The sequence below is a fragment of the Monodon monoceros genome, unplaced genomic scaffold, assembly GCF_005190385.1.
Source record: "Monodon monoceros isolate NGI ecotype Baffin Bay Population unplaced genomic scaffold, NGI_Narwhal_1 Super_Scaffold_15, whole genome shotgun sequence".
Classification (NCBI taxonomy): domain Eukaryota; kingdom Metazoa; phylum Chordata; class Mammalia; order Artiodactyla; family Monodontidae; genus Monodon; species Monodon monoceros.
In genome coordinates this window covers 79,211,918-79,235,655 of record NW_021703771.1, presented here as the reverse complement: position 1 = coordinate 79,235,655, position 23,738 = coordinate 79,211,918, and the positions used below count along the sequence as shown (strand labels likewise).

At 47.7% G+C, this 23,738-nt stretch overlaps 1 protein-coding gene across 2 annotated transcripts in view; it reads right to left on the bottom strand.

Moving 5' to 3' along the window:
• The window catches only part of ZDHHC14 (zinc finger DHHC-type containing 14), a 273,691-nt gene that overhangs the window by 26,097 nt on the left and 223,856 nt on the right, over window positions 1–23,738 (bottom strand). For both annotated transcript variants that reach the window (XM_029224120.1, XM_029224119.1), the window contains exons 4-5: window positions 13,976–14,113; window positions 10,628–10,676 (exon numbers count right to left, since the gene is read on the bottom strand). In XM_029224120.1, the coding sequence (XP_029079953.1) occupies window positions 10,628–10,676; window positions 13,976–14,113 (187 nt within the window). The remainder of the gene's footprint in view (window positions 1–10,627; window positions 10,677–13,975; window positions 14,114–23,738) is intronic.

Sequence of the window (23,738 nt, the reverse complement as noted above, 5' to 3'; positions counted from 1 at the left end):
CCTTCATTTTACAAATAGGTAAAATTTTATGTAAAATTTTATGTAAAATGAAGGGCTAAGGCCCAGAGTAGTCAAGCCACTTATAAAAACTCACATCGCACTTCATGGCAGAATAGAACTGGAACTCGGTCTGCAGACTTCTAGGACAGAAAGAACCCTTCCCAAGGCTCCAAGCTACGGAGTGTCACATGACAGGCCTAACTGTGGAGCCTCAAAGCTCACAACAGCAAGGCTGAGGCTGCCCGTGACATGCAACCTTGTTCATCAGTCCCACGGCCCTAGAGTCACCCCTGAGTGAAGAACTTGTCTCTGTTAATATGTCATCACCCATCTTCATGGGTGGTCACACCGCATGGTGTGCTGAGGGGCCTTTCTCTGTGGGCACCAGCCGGGCACCCCTGGGTCCTCCTGCATCGTATTCTGCTTTAGGTCTCTGTCTGGGGTTCTGACGTTGAAAATATAAGAAACAGATGTTGTTGGTAATCATCTCTTTCTTTCTTTCTTTTTCTTCCCCTTAAAAGTTACAGTAAGATAGGCAATGCTCACTTACAGGAAGAGCTTTGATGGAAGGGCAGATCTCAGTGATAGACCCTTTGTCCTCTAGATTGAGGGTCTAAATCAGCATTTAATGCTTTTAGATATTTAGGTTCAGGAACTTGTCAGTATATTTTCCTCATCATTAGATGACCCTATAATCCTTAGATGGAGATAAGAAACTACAGCTTGTGCCCCTGTCACTAGAGGGTCCACCACTGTGTCTGGGGTGGAGGCTGCTGACTTCCCGATGATTTACATGACGAGACACTTTGAAAATCAAGTTTCTGGGACCTTTCAGACTGGATCATGGGACCATCATCCTTCAGTCTCTCAAATCCTTTCTCCTAAATGCTTATGTACCGGGAGATAGAGGTGTGTAGTTGTCCCAAATTAAACCTATGAAGTCACTAGAACGCCAATCAAAATTCCAACTGGAATTTTTAAAATGGAATTTGACGAAAGGACTCTCAAATTCATCAGGAAGAGGAAATGTATAAGAACAGGTGAGGAATTTTGAAAAACAACATCAGGGAGGCGGGAGCAGGAGAAGACTTTTCTCGTAAACAAAACAAGGTGAGAACAGTCTAAACAGGCCGTGGGCATGTGGGGTAAAGAAGGCATTTCAAATTAGTGGTGAAGGAATAGACCGGTGGTTCTAAAAGTGTGGCCTGTGGCACCTTAGGGTCCCCAAGATCCTTTCAGGGTATCCTGCAGGTCAGAACTATTTTCCTATCATCACCAAAACATTATTTCCCAGCTTCACTCTCATCCTAGCATGTGGTGGCTTCTTCTGGAGGCTGTGTGATGCAAGATGATGTCCTCACTCACTCTTATGCATTCTTGTACTTTAAACATTTCTCAGTTTTAATTTTAAACACGGTATATAGAAATAACCTACATGAACAGAGGCTCTCTGGGGTCCTCAATTTTTGTTTGTTTGTTTTTTTGTTTTTGCGGTACGCGGGGCTCTCACTGTTGTGGCCTCTCCTGTTGTGGAGCACAGGCCCCAGACGCGCAGGCTCCGCGGCCATGGCTCATGGGCCCAGCCGCTCCGCGGCATGTGGGACCCTCCCAGACTGGGGCACGAACCCACGTCCCCCACATAGGCAGGGGGACTCCCAACCACTGCGCCATCAGGGAAGCCCCTCAATAATTTTTAAGACTGCAAAAGAGTTCTGAGACCAAAAAGTTTGAGAACTGCCAGAATAGATTAGTAAGTGGTATCGGGACACTTCACTAAACATTCGGGAAAAATGAAGTTAGAACTTTAGCTCACAACCCACACACAAAATTCTATTACAGATCAATTATTGCGCCAAACTTAAGAAACAACATAGAAAAGTATTAGAAGAAGATAAAGGAAATATTTGCATCATTTTGGGGTGAGGATGTACGGCACAAAACCTAGGAGCCATGTAGGATGAGATTTACAGATTGAATTTGTTAATAAGTTACACTTTTTTGTATAAAAAGGTCAAGTTAAAAGGTAAGTGATAGGTTGGGAGAAAAATATTGGAAAAAGATAGTTATAAGATTATTATTAAGACTATATAAAGAACATGCTAATAGGAAAAGAAGAAACAGCCCAATTGAAAAATGGACAAAGAGTTTGAACTGGCACATTGAGGTGAGAAAAAAAAAGGCTAACAGTCACGAAAATACGTGCAAGCTGAATATTGTCCAGAAAATGGAAATTAAAACCGATTTTTTTCTCCCCATCAAATCGGCAAAAATCACAGCACTGACAACTCCAGTGTGGATGAAGGTGGGGAGAAATGGAGCATGAATTGGTATAATATCTTTAGGGGACAATATGGTACATTATATTTAAACTACACTTAGCTTTTAACTCAGTGACTCCACATCTAGTTGTCAATCCTAGAGAAATGCTTACACTTGTACACAAAGAGATACACACAAGAAAGTCCACTACCTCAGTTTCTGAGCAGTAATAAAAGAAGTCTAAATATCCATCAATAGAAGAATACACTATGGTTCATCTATACTCTGGAATTCTATAAAACAGTTGAAAAGAGGATGATGTACATCTATGTGTTGACATGGAAACGTCTTCAGGAAATATCTAAAAATCAAATTGTAGAACAATCCAAAGAGCATGTATGATCCCTTTAGGTAAAGCAGTCCCCCCAACTGTACATGTGTGTGTGTGTACATGCACACATGTATGTATTTAAACTCTGAGAGGATCGTCTGTAAAGACTCACAAAACCCGACAAGAAATCCTACAGAATGATGACGAGTCAAGAGCAACGCTTCCTTTTTACCCTGACGTTTCTATTTGAAATTTGTTACCGTGAGAATACGTTCTTGTATCACTTGGGTGATTTTAAAAACCAAAAACCTCCTCTCCCACTCTGTGATCTTCTGAGATCTAATCTATGCTTATTCTTCACAGAGCTCCCGCAATCCACCTGGCCAGGGGCAGCGGGGAAGACTCTCGATTCCCTGGGTGGAGGGGTTGGGTTCTAGCTCTGGAAACGTCAGTGCGTCATTGAGCATGAATCGGGGTCACTTAACCTCTCGGTGAGGTCCTGCTGTGAGACCTCGGGCACTTGTCCCACCTGTTTCCCGGGGGCTCCCTGAGCACCAGCAGACACCAGGATGGACAGGCCCTGAGAGCTGGGCTAGTGAAGGCCTGTCCTGCCCCTATGGATTTTCCATCGGCCCCCAGTGCCCCCTTTCTGACAGCACCCAGGCTGACTCCAAGCCTTCTACCAAATTCCACTAAAACAGAACGATGCCCACGAGGCTGGGGGCGCCTGTCGACGGTGCCTTGAAATAAGCGCAAACTGGGGGCAAAAAAGGCGTTCTGCCAAAAGCCTCCACCATGTAGAATCGGTGACCGTTCGAGGTACCAATCGTCCTTCTCGTTTTGGGAGAGCTGAACGATGCCATAATTAGAGATGAGTGCAACCCTTTGAAATGGACGTTAATGCTGCTACACTGAAGTGACCGTTAGTGGGCAGGCGTCCCCTCCCCCTGCTGGCCCTGTTCCTGAGGGGCTTCAGCTCCCTGAACCCCAGAAGTCTGCGAGGCGGGCCCGGCCATGTGGCTTCCCCTGACTCTGTGTGACCAGTGACATTTCCTAAGAGGCTGGAACATTTCACTTCAGGCTCCCAGTTTTTTTCCTGCTTCCATATTTCACACAATAACCACAGAGGACCCTAAAGACAGTCCAGGCTGACGTGGAGGTTCCATGTGCGACCTCCTAGATTCTGTTTGTAAATGTAGCTCAGATCAAGCTCATTTCTCCCCAAACCAATGCTAGCTGTCTCCCTTTTCTGCTGTGCCCCTTTCCCCGGGTCACCTAGGGTTCGGACCCCCCCTTCCTCCCCCTCTCCTCCCGGGTCCTATCTGACTGCAGATCTCCCCGCAGATCTGTCCCCTTGTCACCGATTTCAATTTCGGGCTCCTTCCTTTGCAAACATCTCCTCACTACCTCACTCCATTGTGCTCCTTGCTTCAAGATGAGTATGCTTGAAAACAAAACAAGAACGAAGAGCAGCTTGATTATGTCATTCGCCTGCCAAAAATCATGGCTGGTTCCCCGGTGTCCAGGGGGAGAAGGCTCCTCGCTCTTTCACTGGTATTCAGTGCTGTTGGGACCTGCTTCCTGGGGTCGATTGGTCGTGACCTCCAGCCCCAGTCAGGGCTCAGCCATCACAGCACCCTCCCCCATCCCCACCGTGTGTGTGTGTGTGTGTGTGTGTGTGTGTGTGTGTGTGTGTGTGTCTGTAAGAGTATCCGGGTGCTGACACCATTAGGGCTCCTGGCTCCCACCCTGCTAAACTTGCCGAGTGAAAGAGTGAACACAAGCCTGGCTCCAGCCCTCCAGACGGCCTGCTCTCCCCTACACACCATACACACCCGCCAGGCCTCTCCCCTCCGTGTCCCTGTTAGAACTCCACCTTTCCAGGCCCTGTGCAAATGCCACCTGCCGCCTGTGGAAGCCTCCTGACTTCCCTGCAGGAGATGCAGCCTCCTTTGGACCCTACTCCTACCTCCAGTGCATGCTATGGCATTTTTATGTCACTTAAGACTTATTCTGCTTGTAGGAACCAGAGTCAGAGCTCAGATCCTGGCATCCACAGATGCTCGTTGAGAAGAGTGAGTCACCCCGTCCTTCATCGCTCCTCTGGCCTCTGGTTGATGTGCTTTGAAGCTCAAGGCTGACGGATCGTTCTAGACTTTGTAACCCTGGCACATTTTGGGCCCAGGTGGTGGGCATTCAGTATAATGATTTTGAAGGAAGCAGAGGCTGAGTGGACCTCCTTCTTTGGACCTGCCTGGCTGGGTGGACTGAAGACCCAGTGCCACCCTTTTTGGAGAAGATTCTCCTTTTGTCTCTTTCCCCGGGGAAGGCCAGGGGGGCCTTTGAAAGCCCGGGCAGCCACCCCACTTCTCACTGAACCCCAGAAGCCCGCACCCCGCTGCCCGTGCTTCTCTGATGCAGAGATGAAAGGAAAGAAATGGCCACAGTCACGGGGAGTCAGCCCAGGAAATGGGAGGTGGAGAGGGGGCAGGAAGAAGAGGATGGAGGATGGTCCAGGGGCTCCGAGGCTGGACGTGCTCTTGCCAAGGGTGACCCTGGTGGTCGAACGTCCTTCCTCTTCCCCACCACAGCCCGGGAAGGGCCTGCTCAGTGCCCACAAGTGAGCCAGAGCCAGTCGTTCTACCCACAGCCACTTATGACGTTTCCCGCCACCCCTGCCCGCTCCTTCTCACCTGTGTCTCCTTCCCACCTCCTCCCGGAAAGTCAGTAGAAGGGAAGACATCATAAAGATCAGAGCAGAGGGCTTCCCTGGTGGCGCAGTGGTTGAGGATCCGCCTGCTGATTCAGGGGACACGGGTTTGTGCCCCGGTCTGGGAAGATCCCACATGCCGCAGAGCGGCTGGGCCCGTGAGCCATGGCAGCTGAGCCTGCGCGTCCGGAGCCTGTTCTCCACGATGGGAGAGGCCACAACAGTGAGAGGCCCGCGTACCGCAAAAAAAAAAAAAAAAAAAAAAAAGATCAGAGCAGAAATAAAAGAAATAGCAACGAAGAAAACAATGGCAAAGATCAATGAAGTTAAAAGTTGGTTCTTTGAGAAGATAAACAAAATTGATAACCCTTTAGCCAGACTCATCAAGAACAAAAGGGAGAGGACTCAGATCAATAAAATTAGAAATGAAAAAGAAGTTACAACCGACACCGCAGAAATACAAAAGATCATGAGAGACTACTACAAGCAACTCTATGCCAATGAAATGGACAACCTGGAAGAAATGGACAAATTCTTAGAAAGGTACAGCCTTCTAAGACTGAACCAGGAAGACATAGAAAATATGAACAGACCAATCACAATTAATGAAATTGAAACTGTGATTAAAAATCTTCCAACAAACAGAAGTCCAGGACCAGATGGCTGGTCACAGGCGAATTGTATCAAACATTTAGAGAAGAGCTAACACTCAATCCTCCTCAAATTCTTCCACGCTGGAACTAGACACCATCCCCTGGACACCTGGCTCACTTCCTGAATGAGCTGGTTGATGCCTTTCTCCTATAAAGTCCTGCTGGTTGCATGTGGGCCTGATGAAGAGCTTTTTACTTTAGCAATGTTCCCATCATTCATGGCAGTATTTCTGATAAGGAGTCCTGGCTAATTTTTGTTTTTTGTTTCTAATCTCTCTCATTTCATCAACAACACCTTTTTGAGTTGGATATTTTGCAGATTAAATCCACGGTGAGAAACCTTTGCCTGTGCCCCCATTTGTCATCAAAATATTTTTGTATTATTGTCAGGAGATCAGATTGGAGGCTACTGAAGCATTTTAAATATATTTTCTTGCCCGAGAACACTCTGCAGGGGTCACTTGCAAAGGCTGCCCTGGACTTTCCTGGGCTTGGGCAATTCAGCCAAAAAACCTCCTCTTGTTTTAAGAACTTGGTACTTTGCAGATTCTTGCACAGACTGCAGGTCCGGAGCGGACGAGCCATGGGCAGCGCTGCCATCATCAGAGGATGGCTTCTGTGAGTGTGAAACATCACAGACCAGTCTCATCCATCATAAATCGAGCACCTCAAAAGAGACTCCCAGACTCTTAGGGCCTCAGCAGCGGAAGGGAGCTTAGAGCTGCTGAGTTTAATAGTTACCTGATGCTAGAATCTCCTACCATCCTGACCAGCAGGGTGCATCCTCTTTTGGAGTGCCACTGTCCCTGTGACCTGTCCTCCCCAGGCCATACCATTCCTGAGCAGCCCCCGTGGTTAGCACACCTATCTCGGGAGCTAAAAGCCACCCCTTAGAAGTTTCCACCCGGCTATCTCCATGGAGCCTCCAAAGCCACACACGTGTCCAGAGGAAAAGCAGGAGCCAGAAATAGCACCCTGATGGGACCCAACCTTCCTTATCACGCATATGTTATCCCTTATAACCAGAACTCATTTTTTCAAAAATACATCACAACCCAGTAGAAACTAAAGCATACTTTTTCTTCTGGAATATGAATTTATGATAAAGCATCAGAAGTCAGCACTTCTTAATAGACTCACTCAATAAGAGGGCATCTTCCCCAAAGCATGTATTTAAACAGAAAACACGTGGCCAGAACAGACTGCCTTAGGTCTTCACACCATTGACTGGGGAGAGGCACACACAAAATGTTTCTATGCTTTGTAATTAAAAACCCAGCACTGGGCTTCCCTGGTGGCGCAGTGGTTGAGAGTCCGCCTGCCGATGCAGGGGACACGGGTTCATGCCCCGGCGGGAGGATCCCGCATGTCGCGGAGCGGCTTGGCCCGTGAGCCATGGCCGCTGAGCCTGCGCGTCTGGAGCCTGTGCTCCGCAACGGGAGAGGCCACAACAGTGAGAGGCCCGCATACCGCAAAAAACAACAACAAAAAAAAAACCCCCAGCACTTTGCTTTCCTACGGGTGTGTCTGGCATTCCTGAAATTCTCCACTACTTCCAAAAAAAAATAAAGAAGATCCGGGTTGGGAGCGTCGCTCCTCCCTCCCTATCGGCAGCTTTTCTTCACGTTCCTCCCAAGCCTTGCTCTTGGTTCTGCTTTTTTCCGAGAGAGAAATGGAGTGGTTTTATCAGAGGGTCTCTATGTTGCTGGGCAGCTCCTTGGGATATTTTGGCTTCAGCTTTAGGTCACCTTTTTCCAGGCAGGAGCCCAGCCTGACACTGGATCAGGAGGTGCCACAAAACCAAGTGGGGACCCAGTCAGCAGGAGTAAAGTTAGATAATAACTTCATCTATTAAATTGTGAAGGGTTGGCTAATTCAACAAGGACCTCATGGGGCATTCTGTTAGCATTTTCAACCTGAACTCAGGGCAGGAGATATATGTGTGTGTGTGTGTGTATTCTTCTATATGTGTATGTATGCACACACACACATATACACATATATGTGCATACATGTATGTATATATACACATACACACATATACATGTATGTATATTTATGTGTGTGTGTGTATATATATATATATATATATATATTATATATATATTTTAAAGCCCATCCATTTTTGTCTCCCATCCCCTCTCTCCTAGATTAACAGAAAGGGCAGAAAGGGAAGGGAGGGAATTCACAGTCAACTCAAGAAGTGACCTGGTGACGTCTAGTGAGCTTCCTGGATGGGTTCAGAGAGAGATCCTCTCAAACCCACCTGCACCTGAGTGCCTGATTCCTGGGTACATCCTACCTGAAGGCCTGTGGGGTTGACAGGACAATGGCCTCCCCAAAGATGCCCTAATCCCTAGCAGCTGTGAATACATTATCCACATGGCAAAGGGGAGTCTGTAGATTGAAGGTCATTGGTCTTGAGATGGGGAGATTTTCCTGAATGGTCTGGATGCGGCCACTCTTCAAAAGCAGAGAGGCTTTCTGGCCGAGGGCAGAGAGATGAGTGTTAGAGGCAGGGGGGACTCAGAGCCTGAGAGGGATTTGATCCCCTGTTGCTGGCCTTGAAGAGAAAGGGAGGAGTCAGGGAACGGAGCAAGGAGAGGGGCCCTCAGCCCTACACCCCATGAGTTTAGTCAACTACCTGAATGAGCCGGAAGAGGATTCTCCCCTGAGACTTCAGATAAGAATCCAGGCTGGCGACACCTTGGTTTCAGCCTGGGACCCAGAGAAGAAATCAGCCGAGCCTACTGGACTTCTGACCTACAGAACCGGGTGATAATAAATTTATGTTGTTTTAAGCCTCGTTTTTTGTGGCTATTTGTTACAACAGCAACAGGAAGCTAATACAGCCGGCACGTGCCAGAGCAGTGCTGGGGAAGGCCCTGGCCCGGATGTGCCAGGGTGCCCTGCAGCCATGTCTGGAGGCTGTAAGGGGCCTGACATGCGCTCAGAGCAGGTTGTGTTGCCACAGCTGCAGCTGCCAAGCTTCTGAATGTGGAGGACATGCCTGGGTAACACCTGTGAAAGGGAAAAATGCCTGGCTGTTTGTTGAGAGGCTCAGCCCTGGATATGGCAGCACTGTTTGGAAAGGCAGTGGCTGAGATTCTCAGGAGCTTTCAAGAACTGCGCCATAGGAGAAACTACGCGGGCCTCTCACTGTTGCGGCCTCTCCCGCCGTGGAGCACAGGCTCCGGACGCGCAGGCTCAGCGGCCATGGCTCACGGGCCCAGCCGCTCCACGGCATGTGGGATCTTCCCGGACCGGGGCACGAACCCGTGTCCCCTGCATCGGCAGGTGAACTCTCAACCACTGCGCCACCAGGGAAGCCCAGGAGAAACTCTTTACCTCTACCTGAGAATGATATTTCAAGGGAAGATAAGTTAAAATTTGCTCTGAACCAAGTAAGAGCATTTCTCTCCTTCGTCCGCTTTCCACACGAACAGCACAGTTTGCACACTGCTGAAACACACTGTCACTCCTCCTCTCAGCAGCGTCTGTCTACTCCCCTTACTGGGGAGCGCAATGCTATTGGTTACACAGACTATAAGCACAGCCAAGCCAGGAGCACGAGCAGACGCGTGCTCTAGAGGACGTTCTGGCAGAGCTGCCCGTCGCGTACATTGCCACACATCGTCCAGCACGGGCCCATGGCCTCAGGAAAGGCACAGGTGCCTGGGACCGGGGAGGGGAGATGGCTAAGCCTGCCACACTCTTGAGGCTTCAGAAAGCATTCCAGCTGGCAGCCCAGACCTCAATGCCGGTTCTGAGCTGCATTCATAAAACTTAACAAGACTAGCATGTTTTCATGATGGAACTGATTTCCTGAAAGACTTAGACGAGCCTCTTCTTCAGGGAAGAAAAGACAAGGCTTGGCTGTAAGCTATGCCAAAGCAACATGCCTTGAAAACCAAAGGACACAGAGAAGCGATGATGGTGGAGGATGGTTACCCCTGGCAGGGTTGGGGAGGGAAACGAAGGAGGCATTTCCCATGGGACCTGCTTTTAGCAGCCACCGATGCTGAGAATTTCATTCCCAGCACAACCTTTCCTTCTGGCCAACTTCTAGCTAACTCTACCTTCTCAGATCATTAACAGAAGACAGGACATACCTGTGAAATGTACTCTCCAAGAGCCTCTGTACATCTTCATCTGTCCCTGTCCCCTTTTTAAGAGATTAGCAGCTGACTACAGAATCTGTAGTAGCCGCCAAAATTCTGTGCTGCCCATGAACACAGAGGGTCTGAGGATCCCCATGTGGTGACTGCACCAAGACAGGACCCACACAGGGGCGTCTGTAAATATTCTGTAGGGACCACCCGCTGATCAAAATGTAGTCAGTTGGAACTCAGCCTGACTTCTCCCCAGACCAACCTGATGTAACGCAAATCAGTGTGGGTTTCTGGGGGTGGGCAAGAATTCACACTTAGTTTTCTAGTGAAAGAGCACTTCAATTTAAACAAGGCTAAATGAGTCACTTCGACGTTCAAGCATTCAGAGGCTGTTACTCACACAAGTGAGTATTTGGGAGTTCTTTGGATACTTTACAGAAGAAAAGGGAACATGATTTATGAAAAGGAAAGCCAAGGCACCAGATGAAGGGGTTACTGAGTAGACGGCCAGTCCAATACTTAACACGTTAGCATTGTAAAAAACAACAGCCAGAAAGGATATCTTGCAGGACTGTCCTTAAGAGCGTTTAGGAATCCTGCTTGCTGTGAACCTGTGGAATGAAAGCAGAATTTAGTATTCAAACATCACCTCCAGAAAACAGCCTTCAGGCTGAAAGCTCTCTCATCTACATAAAAATAATGGGTGTCTAAAGAGCAATTAAATAATTACATTTTGTCGTTCTGTAGAACCCAGTGCACTGATCAGAGACTGAGATTCCACTGAAGTTATTCAAGGAGAAAGTGGCAGATCCACAAGCAGAGCCAACATCTGCAGGATATTTCTTCAATAAAAGCAGATGGATGTCTGCATACTTTCCCGTAAATTATAGTTCTGATTACTCCTTTGTTTTCCTCATTTTAATGGGAAAACAGAATACTGTATGCTATTTTTTTCTCTTCTTTTATGAAACACTGTTTTCCCAAAGTTGGTTAACTTTTGACCCTGGGCATCTTGTAAACTAGGCTACGCATAAAAGATGTCTTTCTCTGCATCCCAGAGTAAACAAACTCACAAAGCTGAAGTTTATGACTGACTCCTTCTGGGTTTGAGACATATTAATATGAACTGTCTGCACAAGAAAACATTTCTTCAGGGGCCTGAGTAAAGATGCATCTGACAAGAAGCGATTTTTATTTTACGTATTGGTGTGAAATGCTTTTTAAAAAGAAAAGCCCCCATGGAGGAGCTCTTGGTGGTCCCACCTTGGGGTGGCGAGGCTGGGTCCACGTGTTTTGGGGACATAATCTGGCCCTGGGACGGCTGTGAGATAAGCGGGGAGGACGGATGCCATGGGACCGGTTCTAGAGCATTCCGTGGCCTTGTCTGCTGGCGAGGCTGCAATGTGGGAGAGACAGGCAGGGCCCCAGACTCCTCTGTGTAACTGGAGGCCAGGCTGGCTACTGGGAGGCTAAGGCTGGGACTGCTCCAGTTCTTCCTCGAGCTCCCATCCCCTCTGTGCCCACTGGCCACCGTGGGAGCACGAGGATGTGCCGTTTGCTAGGATGCCAACCGGTGGGAGAGCTAACGAGGAAAGGTGTTCTTTTCCATCCCTGCTAGGCCAGGAGGGTGAAGCCAGCACGTGGACAGATCTTAGAGCAAACACAATCTTGAGGCAAAAGGAGGGACGAAAAGAAATGATTTCTCTTTCCCTACTGAACCCAAATTGCATCGCTTTCCCAGACTCTGCTTCCAGATGTCACCTTCCCAGCAATCTCTGTGACCGCGGGCTTCCTCCCCAGCCACCCCTCGCTGTCCTGTGTCCCCTCTCAGAGCCCACTTCCCAGCAGGGAGGACTCAGGGGACAGTCCCCCCGCTGCTCTCTGCCTTTGCCAAGGCTTCCAGAATCTTAGGGGGATCACGGAGCCTCGTAAAACCTCTTGCCCTTCCCGAGAGCAAATGGGGGGGGGGGTCAGGCGGGCTTGTTCAGTGGGGGCTGTAGTGAGGATGCAGAAGCAGGGGAGAGGAAAACCTTTATCTGCTTCTGTCCAAAACAGTCGGGTCACTTGCAGGCAGGTAAGTTCAGAATGCTATTTTGTGGAAGACCGGATAACTGGTACATCAGCATAAACTACAACAAGCTCCATTTTGCCGAAACCAGGGTGAGTAAAACTTTAGAGGAGATGAAAAATGCCACTGTGGTGGCAGGCGTCGCTGTGTGTGCCTCTGTGTGTGCGTGTGCGTGTGTGCGCGTGTGTTTGTGTTCCCAGAGCTTATGTGCGAGGCTGAGCAAGTGAAAACTGCTTGATATCCGGAATGTAGGGGCAAGGCCAAAAATGAATGTGACTATAGACAGATAGATAGATAGGCATTTTGAAGTCGCTAAAGATGCTATAAGATGTAATGTTAAATATACATATATATTTAAGATACAAGATGTTAAAGACTATTTTTCGGTGCCATAAATGTGCTGGAGTATCAGTACTTCTGTCTTCTCTAGCTATGTAAGCAATTGCTTCTACAGTCTATTAACACATACATAGGACCCTAGCTACACTTTGGCCATTTTGAGACTCTGAAAATAGAACAGGTGCCTCGGCAGAGCGCTGCGGCCTCCTTCCCAGGTGGTGTGGAAGGGGTCTCTAATCAACGTTAATCCTCTTCTTCCCATCCCACCAAGTTATGGCTCTCAATCATGTATTACAAATTTGTGTCACATTCAGATAAAAGGATTTCAGTCAGAAAGAATGGGAACTAGGATTTTAAATGCCTAAGAAACTTTGGGATAGGCCATTCATGTCCAAAATTGACCAATATTTAAAAAGAACTAACGTTAAACTTTCCATACCATCCGCTTCCCCCAGCCCCCGTACAAACCCCACCAAGAGAGCAGTGGGGAGAATGTGCGTGTCTAAGTTCACCCTTAGCACACTGTGGTTTCAGCACCGCTGCAGGGAAGCAAGTGAGGTGTGTGTCCAGATACTTCCGGAAACATTCCAGAGAGAGGCTCTGTACTTGCTAATGGGTGGGTGTACTTCAGGAATGTGGACAGAGGCCATGCTGGTCTTTAACGTTGTTAATGGAACTGTAATGGAAGTTTAAGGCTCACATCTATAGGTCAAAGCCAAGTGGCTTCCTTCTCATCACCCCCTATTACAGGAAAGTGAGAGGCCAGGAAATGGAAGAAATTCAAAATTATGACCTTAGGAAGGGTAATGAAAAATGCCATTTGCTTAGGCAAATATATATTAAAGTCATGTATATCCACACTTCATTTTTAATAAAGTCGCTTCCTTCATATGCCAGGGGTAGCTTGCCAATGTTCTGGCAGGTAATTAAACATCTTATCAAACATACATCTTTAACATTTATAGATATGTGTGTAAGAAAGCTCAGTCTTTATCCCCATTTTTTCTTTTTTAGGGAGGGTGACTATTCCTGCTTAAGTAGATATCACATTAAAAAAAATTGTTCAATTTTTTGTTGTTGTTTTGTTGTTGTTTCTGTTGTTCAATGGGTATCATTACAGCACATTATCCTTTGTGAAAACATGGGAGTAATTTTTCCCGGGGATCCATTAGCAGAAGAGAAAGTGAAGTCATGAGGGTGGAATAGGGACCATGTATCAAGGAGAAGGTCTTGTAAGTGAAAGAGTCTGATCCAGGGGTGCCCCTGGCAGCTGCTGTGGGAAGGATGGGGATGGGGGGGTGGGAGGGAGAGAGGCAGGGTGACAAGGCTGGGAGGGAGGTGAGAAACAAAAGGCAGGCTGGAAGCGAGGAGGGGGCTAGGGAGAAGGGGAAAGAGAAGAAAGAGAGAGCCCGGAATGACCAAAATATTAAATCAAAATTAAATCAGAAAACTAAAGTCAGGCAAATGGTTACATACGTAATCTGATTTCGCCAGCATACTTACGAAGAATGACGTGGGTGATAACGAATGCAAATATAAAGACTGTCAGAAAAGACAGAGATAAAATAAACATATAAAAAAATCTGTAGTTTCTTTTCCCCACACAGTTGCCTACCCAGGGACAGTGGTGATCAAATCGTTCTGAAATGAGAGGCAGAAAAAAGAAAATGGAAATCAATTAATAAAATGTCTTTTTACTTGAGGGAGCTCCCCTCCATATTCTAATAATATAACAAAATGGTATCATCGTATGTACGTACTTCCAAATTCACCACTCAGAGAAATGCTTACCGTTAAGACATTTCAAGAACATAATTATTCTTTCAACAGAGCTTAGCTGTTTTGGAAAAACAAAACGTGTGCATTCTATTCTCATTACAATAGAAAAGCAAAGATTTCCCTCTTTTGTACAAAAAAGCTCTTTGGTTCACAGAACAATCTTCCCTTAAGATGGTACCAACACTCTTGATGGTAATTGCTGGTCTGGGCTGGGCTGGTCTGGTCTGGGCTGGGGCTCAGTCTTTCATGGGTGTGTGGTACTGATTGACCATCTTTCATGGTAAGTGGCCAAGACAGAGGCCACTAGGGGCCTGGGACAGGACAGAGGGACAATCTCTCGTTCTCCCATCCCAGTTATAGCCGTTTTCTAAAAAATGTATCTGCTATTTCAATAGCGTAGGAGAATTGATAGCATTTTAAAAATGATCTATGATCTTCAAATAATGTAATACACCTGATCTTTTAGTGCACAATTCTCAGCTTCCTTACCTGTAAGACAAGGATACTGTATAGAGTCTTGTGGGGCTAAATACCATCCGGGAAAGTATTTAAAAAAAAACAGTATGTGGTGCTTTAAGGTTTTTCAAGAGATGTCAGGTACATCAATACATTTGGCCCTGAAACATTCCTATGAGGAAAATGATGCTGCTGCCCTATTTTACAGATGAGCAAACTGAGGCCTAGAAGGGAGACTGCCTGCAGGGGCCATACAGCTCAGAGGCAGTGGAACTAGCATTGAGGCCAGGTCTTTCTCGGGGCTGATTCTGTCTTCCCAACGCACAGGCTGCCTTGAGCACTTGGTAAATGACTGAGCACCGGCTTTGGGCATTTTTATACTGTTATCCCAAACCTGTGTCGTCTCACCTTGCGGATTTCACACAAAGTCTGCAGGACATTTGTTCTTCCCCTTGCAAGCAATAGCTAAGTGCTTCTCTACTCTTCAGCTGATCTATTCAGAAGGCCTATCGAGACTGTCGTTCTAACACACCCACTCATAACAGACTGCCTGCCGCAGGTCGGGGAGGAAAATGCCACCCTTTTTCACTTGGGCTCTTATCCAAGCTTAGCTTTTACCCAATTTTCACATCTTATCTGTCTACATGTGCTTTGAAAACACACAGAGAGGGCTCTGTGAGGTGTGACTCTGGAAACAAAACATCATAAAGTTATGCAAGGCAGTGTTTCCTTTCTTTCTGGTCACCTATCACACACCACTCATCTCATATTTTATGTCTAGTGCAAGCTTATTTCTTGAAAAGGGCACGAGGACGCCTGGAGACAGTGGTGGCAGAGGAACTGTAAGATCCACCGTTGTCTGCAAATGACATCAACCAGCAGCAGCCAGCCTGAGCAGAGGACAGCCAGAGAGACATTTCAGAGCTCACCAGCCTGGTGACAACCTGATGGCCTATAAGATGCTGACATTCAAAGGAAAGCAACTCCCATTGGCGTGTCTGTGTGAGTGACACGTTAACATGTGTTACCAACCCCACACAGCTGGAAAAGTTAATCCCTGCGCAAAAACAACCTCATTTCCCCAAGTCACTGATCTACACAGACTGTATAATGGAGAGGTCTATATGAAACAGGCAAAAAAAAAAAAGAAATCAGAATCAGCGGAATTTTCCAAAGACTTTGAGGCTGTCGAGAAACCTCTTTTCTTCTTAACACACGCCTGTGGAAAGTGAGAATGACAAAATGGAGGCTGGGGAAGCCCAGGTTAGGTTGGCACCTCTGGTTCCAGCTGTGAAAGCTGATCTCCAGATGCCAAGCACGTGGTGAACTGAGCCTCCTAATTAAAGTGAGATTCGCCCACCAGCAGAGGAGACATCGGGGCTTGGGAGGCAGAATTAACACTGCGGATCCCCCCCAGGCCAAGTACCAAGGTCTTTATGGCTCCCGGTAATCATTTCTATGGGGGCAGGTGGTAGCTGTATTTTTAGCTTAGAAAGTTTACTTTTAGCTAAGCTGAGATAACGTGCTTTCCTGAGCTGCTAAGGAATGAAAGCAACGGATGGGGCACATGAGACCCTTGGGCACGGGGTCTGGGGGGGCTTCGGAGAAAACCAGTGCTGTCTCAGAATGGGTGCGAACACCTGGCTCTCTGGCAGCCCTGAGCTGGAAGCAGTTTCCATTGGGAAGTTTGTTTTACTGAAAACTTTTTCTTGGCTGACGAAATTCCCACTAACGATGTAGGCTTGCGGAGAAATGCTTCCATGTAACGGTTTTCACGCTCTCCTTTGTGATTGTTGTACACGCGTTGGTAAATAAGCCTGAGAGCTGGGTGCGCATCTCTGCGGAAGAAGGAAGCTCAGAGCCCAGGGCCGCCTCCCGGACCCCGGTACCCTCCTCCCTCCTCCCTGACTTCCGGGGTGTCGGGGCGGGAGAGGGGCTGCACCCGGGCTGGGCCTGCACCTCTTCTCTGCGAACTCTCTCTCTCTCTCACCCAGTAATCTCCTCCCCCCCGGGGTTCAAATGCCAACTCTACACTGATGACGCCCAAGTGGCCGCCGCCGCCTTCATCCACCTTCTCGAAAATCATCTGATGTATTTTTACTTGCTTTTACCTGCCAGCTCCACTAAGCCTTTAATAAATGTTTGTCAAGGACTGAATAAACCCTCATGCTACCACGACGACGTCCCGTGAGCAAGCACGTTGCCCAAGGCCGCACGGCTAACGGCAGCCAGGCCGGCCCGGTTCTAGGGGCTTCCAGAACTCTCGCCCACCAAACGCCCCGCCAGCCGGGGTGAGCGTCCCCGTGAGCCCCGCGCTGTGTCAAGCGCTGGGACCACTTAGAAGAGAAACAGCGGCGTAACGAACCCTCCACGGCCTCCAGCAATTCCCTGTCTCGTTGGCGATGGCACTATTTTCACAATCCAGAATATTCCTCAGACCCAAAGAATGAGCCTCTAACAGAGGAAAACCGAATTTAGCGAGAAAACCAGTCTGTTCTCTGACGATGCTGGCAGCACACAGCACCCTCCCTGATGGGTCGGGGAGAGAATCGGGGCGAGGGGCGCTCGCCCGGCCCTCACTGGCTCCATTCGGGAGCCGTCGAGGCCGCTGCGAACAGGGAGGCCTGTGTTACTGTTTCCAGGAGGGAAGCAGACAAGCGCCGGGCGCCAGCGGGCACACGGGTGGCTCCCTGGGAATGAGTGAGGCAGTGACTGGCCGGAGGGAGAACACCTGGACCCGGGCCACAGCTGGCAACGTGGCCGCATGCAGCCGCACCATCTGAGATGCTTCAAACAACTGTTACCGGAGGGCAGACTGCGTATGTTCCGTGTGGAAAAACTGGAGGGTGTCCTACGCAACAGGGGGTGTGAGAGGGGTGTGTGTGATAGCGGTTCTTTAAAAAACCGCCTCGGACTTGCTGCTAGATCCCTCAACTCTGAAGTCTGGATCCTGCCAGAAAGGAGTGGTTTCTACACTGCAGCCTCTCTGGAGGGTTCCTTTAATCAAATGAGGAGCCGTTCCCTACACCAGGCTGCTGGGTATCTGTGCTCAGCTGTGCTAGGCGGAGGGACAGAGCCTCGGGGGAAGGGAATGGAACATTGGGGGGTGGGGATTGGGGGTGATAACCTAGAAATTTCTCTAAAATAATGAGAGGTCTGAGTTCGCCAGCTGGGGTGCCCTGCCCACACCCCAGTTAGCATCACGCTGCCCTGGCATGGCTTACGGACTTATTTTCCTCTCCTTCCCCAGGTGAGGCCTTGCGGTGAGAAATCATCTCCAGTCACCAAATAGCCCTGGCACCTAAGTGCCTGGCATGTAGCACACACTCGAAAATATACACTAAGCAGGAAAAAATGCCATTAATTGCCTTGGGTAGTTTTCCGAGTGATCCCTGCTCCTGGCTGCCAGGTGGAGAGACTGGAAAATGCTGATGAAAAGATGAGATTTCAGGCATGCCGACTACAGGAAAGGGCAGGGGTCCATGAAATTTGAATATGTGCAGAGAAGGTTGAGGGTTGGAAGATGCGGATAGAGGCTGAAAGAGCTGATGGGACATCTGTTAGTGTGAATCAGCTCACGGAGAAGCAGCTTCTGGCCTGTCTCGCTAATGGTGGGAAGCAGAGGTGGTTTTATTGAAAGCTCCATAGGGTGCCATTGGGAGAGCCCGAGGCTTCAAGTGGAATTCAAGTCAGGGGGAATTCCAGGCAACTTCAAAGTCACCAGATTCTAAGCGGAGAAAGAAGGTTCCATTAAGATGGCCAGTGGGAACACAGTTTAGGCGAAGGAGTTACGATCCTATTTTGTTAATCCCAAACTCTAAATACTAATGAAAAGAATATTATCAATGATGATTAACGCTACCATTCACTGAGTGCCTCTTCCATCGTTATCTCATTTATCCTTGACCACAGCCCCATGAGGTAGGTGCTATCCCCACACTTTTCAGACGAGGGTGCCACTGAGCCAGGTGAGGTACCACAGGTGCTGAGCTGAGGGATTAGGCCACTCCTCTGATTAAAGGAAGATTTGACTTCCTGGAGAGATAGAGTATGAAAGAGAGGCCTTAAAAATAAGTAGAAATGGAGACGTATTAAAATTGGGCAGGGAGAGAAAAATCCACTGAAATATTAAGGGAAATACTAATGGAAACGTATTTGCAAAAGTTGTGTTTGAAGGTTGCCAGAAAAGGAATAAAAGCATTTGAAAATGTTAAGAATTTGAAATCTCCCAGAAATCAGGCCCTCAAGAGATAAATAAAATCATATCCTCTGGCCAAGCAATTCTGAGTTCTCCATACAGTGGTCCTGGGCTCTGTGGCCTGCATCTCCTCTCTGCAAGGGTGTCTCGAGAATCCTGTGAAAACTGCTATGTGAAACTTCTCATTTAAATGTTAATTACATTTAAATTAAGGTAAATGTTTTTAAAGGCATGAAGGGGAAAATTACTTTTTCTTTAAACCTAGGACTTTTTTACCTCCAAAATTAGAAAAATGTTGCCTCATGAGGTCTCTTTTGCCTCTTTAGAATGATGAATGTTGAGATATAGTGGTACGTGTGTTATTACGTGGCCTTTATGGTTCCCACGTAATTGAAAAAGTTATGTAATAGGAACATTTAAATATGAAACTAGCTCAAGTATCAGAGGACCATATTCTTAGACACTAAATAATTCATGCTGTTCTAGATCTTTTGGTAAAATCTAATTATAGCATTGCCACTGTGTTTAATGATTTCTGGAGAGCAACCTCACCTGCTAACTCCACTCCTTTTCTCACTTTTAACCAAACTTTATTGAGTCCTTGCTACGTGCCAGGCACTGTGCTAAGTACTTCACATGAATTGCGTCACTTAATTCTCACGAAACCTTGTGAGGTTGATGTTATTATGCCCATTTTACAGAAGAGGAACGTGCAGACAGAGGAGTTGGCATTGGAGCCCAGGTGTTAACCTGTACTCTTTTTTTAAAAAAATTAATTAATTAATTAATTTTCACTGTGTGGGGTCTTCATTTCTGTGCGAGGGCTTTCTCTAGTTGCAGCGAGCGGGGGCCACTCTTCATCGCGGTGCTCGGGCCTCTCACTGTTGCAACCTCTCTTGTTGCAGAGCACAGGCTCCAGACGCGCAGGCTCAGTAGTTGTGGCTCATGGGCCCAGTCGCTCCGCGGCATGTGGGATCTTCCCAGACCAGGGCTCAAACCCGTGTCCCCTGCATTAGCAGGCAGACTCCCAACCACTGCGCCACCAGGGAAGCCCCCTAACCTGTACTCTTAACCACCACCTGTTCCTGCCTCCCGTGCCAGTTCCCTGCTGGTCACTGTGCCAGGTGGGCCCTGAGGACCCAGGCCCTCCCTCCTGGGGAAGCACACTTGGGCACCCGCAGCTCCAGGCACAGCACATCAGCGGGAATGGGAACAAGAGTGGACCATGGCCACACCGGGACTGGCAGTTGTGTCGGTGGCCCCTTGGGCTTCTTCTGGTTCAGGGCATCTACCCTCTGGGGGATGTGGAGAAGACCTAGCTCATGTCTGGGTGTCCACCCTCAATCAAGAAGTAATCTAACCTGTGAAAAGATGGCCTCATTCTCAGCAAAGTGAACATCAGAAGAAGCGAACTTGGGCTTCCCTGGTGGCGCAGTGGTTGAGAGTCCGCCTGCCGATGCAGGGGACACGGGTTCGTGCCCCGGTCCGGGAAGATCCCACATGCCGCGGAGCGGCTAGGCCTGTGAGCCATGGCCGCTGAGCCTGCGCGTCCAGAGCCTGTGCTCCGCAACGGGAGAGGCCACAACAAGTGAGAGGCCCATGAACCGCAAAAAAAAAAAAAAAGAAGCAGCGAACTTCTTATGGAGACATACAGATTGGACAAACCTGCTTGCCAAACACTATTTATTGAGACTGTGTGGCTTGGGGGTTATGTGGGGCAAACGGATGTATCAGGGAAGGTTTCTTATGTCCCCCCCCCGCCCCAACATATCTTTGCTCCTTTTCTGAAAATGATTTCTATCTGTTTAATTTTATGGTGCAACAAAATCAAGAAATCATATTAACTAACTCTGTGGCCTTAAAGTATTAATACATCTCTTCTACACGGGGACTTAGTTTCTTTACATGTAAAAAGTTGGATTAAATAAGCTCCAAGACACTTTTGAGATGTAAAATGAAATGTAAAGCAACTCTGTGTTTTTTTAACACCCGTAGGGATTCTTCTGGTCTTGAGTCCTTGCCAGTGTCCCATAAATTAAGATTCTGCAGCTTCTAGCTCCTTTTGTTAAAAAATCTAAAAGTTTTCAATGTAAAACCAATTAGTAAATGTAGAATCCTTGTAACCTTTACACTACAATTTAACATAACCTTGGACCATACCCCCTACCCCACCCGCATGCTCTCATTTGCCTCTGCCCTGGCTTTGCCACTACCCGGCACAGTGCCGAGTCTCTTTGGGCATCAAATGAGGGGGCTTGACTAACGGCCAACTAAGGTCCCTTCAGCCCCTCAAAAGGGCAACTTAATATATTTCTGTTTCCTCTAATTTTCTAGGGTTGTTTACCGTTTGCTTTTAACTCCTGTTTCCAATGTTGGGGAAATTCTGTGCTTCTAGGAGGAGAGACAAGCGTGCATGGGAGATGCATTTTGAAGCAACTTATACCATGAGGTAGATATGCTGATTAGAAACAAAGATGAAGCTGTTGAGAAAAGGAGTGGGGGGAAAGGTTTTTACAGGAAGCAAAGAGAAATAGTTGCTATTTCTAAGAAAGTGAGGGAGAAGGGAGAAAAGGTTTAGTTTGTGATATAAATAATTTTTGAAAGGAGATATAAGAAAGTGAATAGAAGTGAGATTATTTTAAAAAGTGAATCAGCCTGTTGTGGTGCAGAAGGAAACCCTACAATTCCCAGGAGGGTCATCAAATGAAGAGTAAATTCTAAGGAGGCAGGAGAATTACCTTCCCTTGTCTCCTCCAGCCCCTCCCAGAGCTCTCTGTCTTTATCAGACTCAGAATTAGAGCCCCAGCACTGAGGTCTTTGAGCTTTCTGGAATTTAGTTGCTGGATTAGGGCTCTGCATCACTATGATAAAATCAGTAATATAAGTTCCAATTCGTACATCTTCAGGAAAACAGTCTTGGTACATTGGTCGTCCTCAGTAGTTCTCCAGCTGTAACTTGCTAAGTTGTGAAACTCTAAAATAAGCTCCACTATAAGCAAGGGCTTGAATGCTAGCGAGTCTCCTTCTGGGGCGGCCACTCCCTGACCCCTCCGGGCCCCTCTCAGCATCAGCTCCACTCCGTCTCTGGGTTTGCAGGGCCAGAAACTATGCCTGCGAGGTCTCCTTAATTCTCCACAGAACAAAACAATTATCTTCTGAATCTGAAAAACAAGCTCATGCTATCAACCAACACCCCGCTTTCTCTAGAATTCTCTAGTCTCCATTCCTCTCTAGAAATTCCAAGCCTTGACATCAGTATCCACACCACCTTACATCACAATGGCTTAAACACCTGTAGGGCTTTCTGGTTTTCAATACCTGTTCACATTCTTTACCTCACGTGCCCCATACCGAACCTCTGACGTGGGCAGCACAGATTCCCGAGTACAGGTGACACAGAAAGTGAATCTCACACCAAATGCAACGGCCACAGGCCCAGGGCTCCTCCAAGCTACGTCTGGGTCTAGAGCTGCTTCTAATGTCTACTCCCTGCTTCTCTCACTTCCCCACACTCTTTGGGCAGGTGTTCTTTCATGGCCAGTTACTATGTTTTTTGAAGCCAATTTATCCTCAAAGTGAAGGTTTCAGAACTGACTTATGGGTACATTATACACGTAAAGCTAGCAACGCTAAGGCTCTTCAAAACCTTTTAATTTGACTACAATACACAATTGAAAAATCATATTCCAGATGGGCACGCTTTTCCAAAGTAAGCCTGCTTCTGTGATCTTGCAGCAAAGGATCTACATCATCTAAGGTGCAGAGAGCTGTGTCTATGAGCAGGGTACAGCAGCCTAATGGAATTGATGATGCTTCCCTTGAAAAGCAAACTGTGATATGTCCAAAGTAGTTCTCTTAAAAAAACTGATCCAGAATGAGACCTCTTTGCAAAGCTTCTGAGACACTTCATTTTTCTTAAGTTGAAACTGTAGACCCAACTTCATTATTAAAATATAAGGCGAGCTCAAGGAAAGAAACACAGCTATGCATTGTGCCTTATACAATTACAAGTGTAATTTCTCATCTGGTAATATAATTATATACGTATTGTGTGTTACAAGATTACGTAGTCAGATGTTGGATGGGAGAGTGAGAGGGGCACACCCTCCCCCTCTAACCCTCCTTCAGTATATGTTCTGACAGTCACCTGGAGGGCTTATTTCTATGAGGGTGATATTCACGTTTACAATGTTCATAATGGTCCTCAGTTTCCCGTTTCTAAAAGGTGGGCGTGGCCAGAAGACCCTCAGGCACCCTCCCGGTCCAGCCCTCCCAGAGTCAGGAGTTCCTGTGGCTCAGGCCGGCTCTCTGCGAACAAGTCCTGGCTGCCCCTTTGTTGGTACAGAACAGAAGCAGAGCTGAACTCATGAGCAGAAGGGGTGTTTGATGCTCAGAAGTCATCTGTAGGGCTTTCCAAAATCCGCACTGCACACTGACTCTGCCCAGACGTTCAGCCCCCTGGAGTACCTGCTTCTCCAGCTGCCTGGGTGGCATTTTAGGGCATGTGCCCAAGATTCCACAATCCTGTGTCCCTTCGGCTCAGGGTTTGGTGATCTACTACAAACATCCAGGCTTGGGAGGGTGCCGTTGGGAGTGGATAAGCCCAGTCATTCCTATCGAGCACAAGGGTTAACTTGTGCACCCTTGGGCTTTTTTTTTTTTTTTTTTTGCGGTACGCGGGCCTCTCACTGCTGTGGCCTCTCCCGTTGCGGAGCACAGGCTCCAGACGCGCAGGCTGAGCGGCCATGGCTCACGGGCCCAGCCGCTCTGCGGCATGTGGGATCTTCCTGGACACGGGTTCGTGCCCCGGTCCAGGAAGATCCCACATGCCGC